This window comes from Bison bison, unplaced genomic scaffold, assembly GCF_000754665.1.
Source record: "Bison bison bison isolate TAMUID 2011002044 unplaced genomic scaffold, Bison_UMD1.0 scf7180017864381, whole genome shotgun sequence".
NCBI lineage: Eukaryota > Metazoa > Chordata > Mammalia > Artiodactyla > Bovidae > Bison > Bison bison.
Genome location: NW_011494953.1, coordinates 347,028 through 355,729, shown reverse-complemented (window position 1 = coordinate 355,729; position 8,702 = coordinate 347,028). Strand labels below are relative to the sequence as shown.

The 8,702-nt window shown below is 44.1% G+C and overlaps 1 protein-coding gene across 1 annotated transcript in view; it reads left to right on the top strand.

Moving 5' to 3' along the window:
- The first annotated feature begins 6,544 nt into the window (after positions 1 to 6,544).
- Positions 6,545 to 8,702, top strand: part of LELP1 (late cornified envelope-like proline-rich 1) — a 2,410-nt gene continuing 252 nt past the window's right edge. Inside the window, exons 1-2 of the mRNA XM_010857451.1 lie at positions 6,545 to 6,668; positions 8,444 to 8,700. Coding sequence (XP_010855753.1) covers positions 8,465 to 8,700 — 236 coding nt within the window. The 5' untranslated portion in view covers positions 6,545 to 6,668; positions 8,444 to 8,464. The remainder of the gene's footprint in view (positions 6,669 to 8,443; positions 8,701 to 8,702) is intronic.

Below are 8,702 nucleotides of genomic sequence, written 5' to 3'. Positions count from 1 at the left end.
ACAACGTTGTAAAGTGGTTATCCTCCAGGTAAAAATAAATTTAAAAAAAAAAGTCATATCAGAATCCCCGCTTCTGTCCTCCATGCCACAGAGAAGTTGTTGAAGCCGCCTGTCTTCCCCACTGTGCACACCCCATCTCTTATTGCTAGTTAGGCTCTTTCCAGGACCGACCCTGCAGCCTCCACCCCCAATCCTGCTGACTCATGACCCAGCCTCTCTGTTTGAGCTATTAAAAATAATATCACTGAAGAACATTGACTTTTGCTCAGTTAATGCCCAGACCACTGTGGCTAAGTTTAGAGGGGTGGGGAATGGCAAAAGTTACAAGAAAGAGATAGTGTCTTATCCAGGGAAAACAGACACAGGGAAATGACTTGGAATGTCTTCCTCCTGGGGGCCCCCATCTGGTGAATCTCCAAAATGAGTTCTACCCTCAGCTCCTCAGCCTCCTTCCTAGAGAAAGACCCATTGAGTTGAGATGGTGAAGCTCATTGGCAAGGGTGCTACTGAACAACTGAGGATGTGCAGGCTTCCTTTTATTTATATTTAGATTATTATACAACACTGAACAGAAGAGATTTGAGTTGGGCACTTTGCACACCTGTGACAGTGACAACTTCAATGAAGGCAGCAACAGTGAGAGAGGTGTTCGCTGGGCTCCCAAACACCAGCCTGGGTCAAGGACCTGTGATTTGGGAAATAGAACTGGCAGATCCCAGCGGCACATTTGGTGCAGTTGAGTGAGAGGCAGGAGGCTAGGATGATCTCAAGTTTCAGGTCTTGGTGAAGAGAGATGCTATTCACAGAGTTGGAGCACACAAGAGAAGCATGTTAAAAAGATGCAGAGGGTGATGAATTCTGTTTGAGGAACCAAAGTATATCTAATGGAAAGAGGCGGGTAGAAGAGGCCAGAGAAATGGGACACCATCTAGGTAACAGAGGAACCCACGGGGTGTTGTTATCATTTAGTCACTAAGTGGTGTCCAATAGTTTTGCTACGCCAAGGACTGTAGCCTGCCAGGCTCCTCTGTCCATGGGGTTTCCCAGGCAAGAATACTGGAGTGAGTAACCATTTCCTCTTCCAGGGCATCTCCCCGGCCCAGGAATCAAACCCAAACCTCCTACACTGATAGGCAGATTCTTTACCACTAAGCCACCTGGGAAGCCCAACTCAAGGGGATATGGGGTTTTAAAAAGAGAGAGAGAGAGAAAAGACACAACAGTGTCAAATACTGCAGTAAAGTCAAATTAGGTAAAGAGCAAACTATGTCCATGAAGATGTCGTGGAACTAATATACACCTAATACACAACATATAAGCAAAAATACGTAAAAATCACCATTGGGAATTGATGCACAATGAAAGGGGAAGATTGTGTTTCCCGCGGGCCACAGGAGAGGAAGAACTGGCTCTCTGGGCTGTGTAAAATCCAATCCAAGAGGGCCACCTACAGGTGAAATCCCAGCGGAAAGAACCTGGAGGAGAACTGCTCAACCCTTGGGTGTGTAGGAGTGGGAGGCAGGTATGCTTGCCAATACTGAATAATGCTGCAGTTAAAACCTCAACAAGGTGGGTGACAGAAGTGGCTGAAGAACATATTCAAGTTTCCCACCCGAGAAAAGGTCACTTAACCACCTGCCAAATACAGAGAGCCTCTATGTCAGTGCAGAGCAGTATGAATCAGATAAGAACCTTCCTGCCCCTTGTCTCTTCTCCCTTTTCAAACCCTCCCCCAGAAACCAGAGGTGGCCAGGTGAGTGAGGAAGGGGAAGGGAAATTCTGAATACAGAAATAGAGAAGATGCTCTCCTTTCTGGTCCCAAGTGGGAAAGAGAAGGAAATATAATGTTCTGGGAAGTGCACCTTCCGATTACTGAAATAAGATTGTTTAGGGACTTCCCTGGTGGCCCAGTGGTTAAGAATCCGCCTCCCAGTGCAGGGGGCACAGGTTCAATCCCTGTTCAGGGAAATAAGGGCCCACATGCCACAGGCAACTAAGCCCATCAGCCTTGACTACTGAACCCATGCCCCACAACTAGAGAGAAGCCTCATGCTGTGACTAAGAACTGCTGCAGCCAAATAAATAAATAAGTAAATTTTTGTTTACTAAAATAGGAACCAGATAATTCCTTATTATCTAAGCAGGATCCTAAAAGTTAATGGCATCTGCTAGAGATTCCATCCCAAGAGGAAGGAAAGAGACAATCCCACAGAGAGAATTTGAAGAGGCACCAAGGGAAGGAGTAGAGGTCTTTTCTGACTTTATCCTATGAGTCCTGCTTATTCAGTAAGAATCCCATGAGAGACAGGGAAAGAGAGAGAAGAAAAGAGTGACTTCACCTAGAAAACAGAAAAGGGGGAACCAAGTGAATTTAAAAATTCTGACACACAGCAACACGGGTGGACCTAGACTGTGTCACACTGAGTGATGTAAGCCAGACAGAGAAGGAGAGATACTGTGTGATATCCCTTACATGTGGAATCTAAAAAGAAATGATGCAAATGAACTTACCTACAAAACAGAAAGATACTCACAGGCTTAGAAAACAAACCTAGGGTTGCTGGAGGGGGGATAGAGAAAGGGATAGTTAGGGAGTTGGGAAGGTCATGTACACACTGCTGTATTTAAAATGGATAATCAACAAAGACCTATTGTATAAGCGCATGGAACTCTGCTTAATGTTATGTGCCAGCCTGGATGGGAGGGGTTTTGTGGGAGAATGGATACATGTTTATGTATGACGGAGCCCCTTTGCTGTTCACCTGAAACCACCACAGCATTGTTAACCGGCTATTCTTCAGTCACTAGCCCATATCTGACTCTGCGATCCCATGAACTACAGCGCTCCAGGCTTCCCTGTTCTTCACCATCTCCTGGAGTTTACTCAAACTCACCTCCATTGAGTCAGTGATGCCATCCAACCATCTCATCCTCTGTCTTCCCCTTCCCCTCCTTGATCTCAACCTTTCCCAGCATCAGGGTCTTTGCCAATGAGTCAGCTCTTCATATCAGGTGGCCAAAGTATTGGAGCTTCAGCTTCAGTCTCAGTCCTTCCAATGAATATTTAGTGTTGATTTCCTTTAGGATTTTGGTTTGATTGCCTTGCTGTGCAAGGGACTCTCAAGAGTCTTCTCCAGCACCACAGTTCAAAAGCATCAATTCTTTGGGTTTACCACAATACAAAATAAGAAGTTTAAAGTTTGGGGAAAAGAAAAGATTTCCCCGGCCTGGTACAATATCCAGAGCTATGGGGCCTGCAGGCTCACAAGGAGAAATCATTGAATGGTCCCCTGACTTTTCTGGCCTTAGTGAATGTTTACAGTACTAACTTTTATCACTAACATTTATATCAACTCTCCTTCCTCAAAACTGAAATCATCCATTAACAGCTAATATTGAAATACCTAATCTTCCTAGATTAGATGACCAGGAACTCTGGCTGGAAGACAGGAAAAAATAATATGGAGAAGGAATTTCAGAGTCAAAATCAGGAGGTGAGAGAGAGGGAGAGATCAGAGACAGAGGCAAAGAGAGATCTAACAAGCCAAGTGATAACAAAGCCAGGAATGCACTGAAAAAATAATAACCCATATGTAAAGAAGACTTTTACTGGGGGCTCTTCATACGTAGAGGCTTACTGAATTTTCACAACCTACAAGTATTATGAGGCAGGATGACGGATGGCAGTGCAGGCTTTGCACTTGGAAATATGCCTGGTATGTTATAAGCTCTCAGTATAAATCACATATTATCCTAAGATGGGTGCTATTATTTTCACACTTTATTGTTGAGAGAATTGGAACTTAAAAAGTTTAAACCAGTTACTAAATGTTATTTCTGCTCCCCAGATGTCTCAGCAGTAAAGAACTCACCTGCAGTGCAGAAGACTCAGGAGACGCAGGTTCAGTCCCTGGGTTGGAAAGATCCCCGGGAGGAGGGCATGGCTACCCACTCCAGTATTCCTGCCTGGAGAATCCCATGGACAGAGGAGCCTGGCAGGCTGCAGTCCACAGGGTTGCAATGGAAGTGACTGAGTACACACATATAAGGGTCGTTTATTAAGTACGAAAGCAGGACTTGAACCCAAGGCTCTGGATCCAAGGTCCTCGTTCTTAACCTGGGGGCTTTGATGCCCCTCATTTCCCCTTCCAGCCACTTTCCTTCTGAGATCCAGCCCCTCAACAAGTCTGTTCTCTCTCTGATGACCTAGAGGTATGGGTTTGGGGTGGAGGTGGGAGGGAGGCTCAAGAGAGAGGGGACATATGTATACTTAAAGCTAATTCACATTGTTGTACAACAGAAATAACACAACGTTGCAAGGCAATTATCCTCCAATTAAAAACTTAAAAAAATTTTTAAAATAAACCTGTTTTGTGTTTCATCTCAGGAGTGCCTTGCTGCTAGCTAGCTGCCAACCAAACTCTAACCCAAACATAAGCAGATATCTATTAGTAAATGTAACCCTTTAAAGAAGGGGTTTAAAGACTAAAAAGATGATGGACAAATGTCCAGCTGACAATCCAATGAGTGATAGACTTTTATTTAGTGGTAATTTCTTAAGCAAGAAATAGGAGAGAGGAGAAAGGAGAGAGCAGAAGATGACAACAGCCGGTAGAAATCATTACATCTTCTCTCATCACTGTCACAGATGACTGGCTCCTCCATATCCACTTGCTAGCTCTGGTCCAGAGCTGAACAGCAGGTGGAGCTGGGATTCTTGAGATGGGTGTAAGAGCTGCTTTTCAATGGCTTTGAAGAGACAGAGCTCTTGAACAAACTGAAGGAGGTAAGAAAATGAAGATTGGGCTACACCAAGACAATGCATCCAACACCAATTATCCCAGGGGCAGGGGGCTCAATTCTGGCCCACCCTGGACTTTCATTTAGGTTCATTTGGGTTTTATGACATTCTTTATCCACTGTGAATACCAAGTAAACCCTGCACTGGGACTCCCCATCCTCCCTAGTATCTTTACTCTTCTCTTCCCCAGTCCTCTCTTTCTGGACCAGCTCACTCTCATCCACTCAGTAAACATATATTGGGCTGAAGTGAACTCAAGCTCTCAGGTCTGCCCAGCAGCACAAGAGTCAGAGCCATCTTTCCAATAACCACTCAAGATGCTCTACTGCAAACACAAAACTCTTAGATTCAAACTCATTTTCTTCCAACACAAACCTCTTATGTTTCCTCACTGCCCATTAACAATAGAACTTCCCCAGTGGCTCAGTGGTAAAGAAACCGTCTGCAATGCAGGAGACCCAGGTTTGATCCCTGAGTTGGGAAAGTCCCCTGAAGAAGGGTATGGCAGCCCACTCCAGCTTTCATGCCATGGAGAATCCCATCGACAGAGGAGCCTGGTGGGCTACAGTCCATGGAATCACAAAGAGTCAAACATGACTGAGCATGCACTGCACCCATTAACAATGGGAGCACCGGGGAGTCCTCTTTCTTAATTTTCTTAACTTTCCACTAACAAATCCCATAAATTTGCCTCTCTGATGATGTTTGTCTCATTGGCACCCTCTTTCTTCCACACCGCCACTGCCTTCCTTCAGAGTTGGAAATTTTTCTGATTTCTTTGAAACAACCTAGTTCAACTTTCATTCCACCACTCCATTCCCCAATATACCCTACACTGCTGTCAAAAATATCTTTCAACACCTTAGGCATGATCATATCACAATTTTAGCCAAAAATCACTCATGATTCATCAGTGAATGATGATGTCCATTCATCAGTAAATGCCAAGATGAATTTCCTGGACCAGGGTTCAAGGCATCATGTGTGTCTGAGCCCTAGTTGCCTTTATTAATCCTATTACTACCCTAGACACATCCCTATTGCAACCACAAAGACCCCCTGGCCAGGTCTTTGAAAAACCAAGGAAAGAATTTCTTAGAGGCAACCTTTTCCACTCTAGTATTGGAACGGGGCTTAGCCCAACAGGTCAGAACTGGTCATGGGCATCAGACTCAATTTCTTTAGAATAGGCAAGATTTACCTTAGATTTCAAGGGATGGCCACTCCTTGATTAAAAAAAAAAAATCATAGAATCCAGAAAACTGTGAATTTCAGGAAGAGATACTGAGAAAAAGTGCTAAGGTAATCCTTGAATTTGAACCAGGGAGTATGGAGCTTTAAAAATAGATTTTGGAATCTCATGCTAAAAACACAGGGAGGACAGGAGAGTCAAAACAGCTGTGCTAGGTCCTAGGAAACTCTCCTAGAAAGATAAACAACAGCCAAGTTCAAAGGAGTTAAGATTTAGGAGGCTAGGAGAGGAGAGAGAGACCAGGTGCCAACAGAGCTTTTCTGCCACCAGCAACAATAAGGTTCCCTGGCCTTAGAGTTCAGTACCCTTCACCATAGCCTGATTTCACCAGCATGAATTTTGAGGGTTGGGGAGAGGACGAGAGAGTGAAGGAGGTATTGATCATAGCCTATTCTCATGTTCAAAGACTTGAGTTGAGCTGGGAGCTCTGGAGCCATACAACAATTGCTACTTGATGATGTAGCAATGAGGTCACAAGTGGCTGTCTCCTTCTCTCCTCTTCCGGCTTCCTCAGAGCTGGGCAGAGGAATCAGAGGGGAAAATACACCTTCCCGGGCACAGCCATAATATCCACCTCACTCGACTACTTGTCAGCTTCAGTAACAACACAAAGGGGTGAGTTGCATGTCAACAACTAGAAATGCCCCATCTTTTACCTCTCCTTTCTGGGGAATGACCCACCACAGCCCAGGCACTGAACAAGGTTGAAATGACAGCTATGTGTGGGTGAAAGTTTCCTCTCATTCTCAGTAGCAAGAGCTAGCTACAATTCATTTGCAAGAGTGATTCTTAACCATTTTGGAGTTCAATGTAATTATCTGTCTCTTCAGAAAGTCATACTGACTTTAAAACAAAAGTAGATTTAAACATTTATTTTTATACTGTTAAAGGAAATCCAAGATGTGCCAAGTTTATCCAACTTGCAAGTATTATTAGAGACATAAGAGCTCTGTCCATATCCAGAAGTCAAACAGTCTATAGAGGAAGACTTAGCTCAGGGCAAAATTTAACAGAGGGGGAAAAGGAATTCCTCCTGAAAATCACGTTTTGTGGCTCTGACATTCATATTTTCAGAGAAACTAGAATTTCCCCGTTTATCTCCTCTTAACTTCTTCCCCCATCCTAATCAACTAGGAGAGGAGTTTCCAGAGTGGTCCATGGGAGCCCACTCATGGTGGGGATTCAACTCTTTCCATCCTCATCCCTCAAATTAAAAAAAAAATCAATTCTTAAGGTTTTGAGAGCTTAGACAGGACATAGAATTGAAATAAGTGTCCTGGGTCACTAAGCCCACTAATATATCCTCCCATTCAATTTCCAGAGGGATGGGGAGGTGTTCTTACAAGAGTTCTTTAACATGGTTGTCATGTCATGGATGCCTTTAGAAATGTGGACTTCCAAACTTATGGACTCCTCGGAATAATGTTTTGTTTTGTTTTATTTTATTTTTAAACTTTACAAAATTGTATTAGTTTTGCCAAATATCAAAATGAATCTGCCACAAGTATACATGTGTTCCCTATCCTGAACCCTCCTCCCTCCTCCCTCCCCATACAATCCCTCTGGGTCATCCCAGTGCACCAGCCCCAAGCATCCAGTATCGTGCATCGAACCTGGACTGGCGACTCGTTTCATACATGATATTATACATGTTTCAATGCCATTCTCCCAAATCATCCCACCCTCTCCCTCTCCCACAGAGTCCGTAAGACTGTTCTATACATCAGTGTCTCTTTTGCTGTCTTGTACACAGGGTTATTGTTACCATCTTTCTAAATTCCATATTTATGCGTTAGTATACTGTATTGGTGTTTTTCTTTCTGGCTTACTTCACTCTGTATAATAGGCTCCAGTTTCATCCACCTCATTAGAACTGATTCAAATGTATTCTTTTTAATGGCTGAGTAATACTCCATTGTGTATATGTACTACAGTTTTCTTATCCATTCATTTACTGATGGACATCTAGGTTGCTTCCATGTCCTGGAATAATGTTTTTAAATGAATGAAACAAAATACCTGGGGTTATGGAAGATACTGATTACACTGGTAAATATATGGTTAAGTATGGTTCTTATGTTGAGTTTGGGCAAGGTCCCAGGACCCTAGGTTAAGAACTCCTGCTCTAGGAGCTATGGAACAGAGACAAGGATAAATGCAGAGAAAGCAAAGTAAGGGTGATGAGATCAAGAACTGTTGTCAGTAATGCACTGCAAGGACAAGAAGACAGCCCTTAGATAAGAATTTGGTCTAGATCCTGAACGTGTCCCAGGAAAGGCTTTCTTAAGAATAAGGCTGGGCACAGGGCAGGACGTGTGAGGAGCAGGAGGCCCCCCTCCCACCCTGCAATATGGTCTCCCACAAACAACCTGTCATGTATCTCTTTACAGGGCTCAGAGAATCAAGAAGGAATGTCGAGTGATGATAAAAATAAACCTGGTGAGCCCAAGAATGAGCCCAAGCAATGTGATCCCGGGTGTGAACAAAAGTGCGAAACGAAATGCCAGCCCAGCTGTTTAAAGAGACTGCGGCAGCGGTGCTCTGAAAAGTGCCAGCCACCAAAGTGCCCACCACCAAAGTGCACCCCGTGTCCCCCATGTCCCCCATCGTGCCCCCCACCCCCAAAGTGCCCTCCACCATGCCCACCGC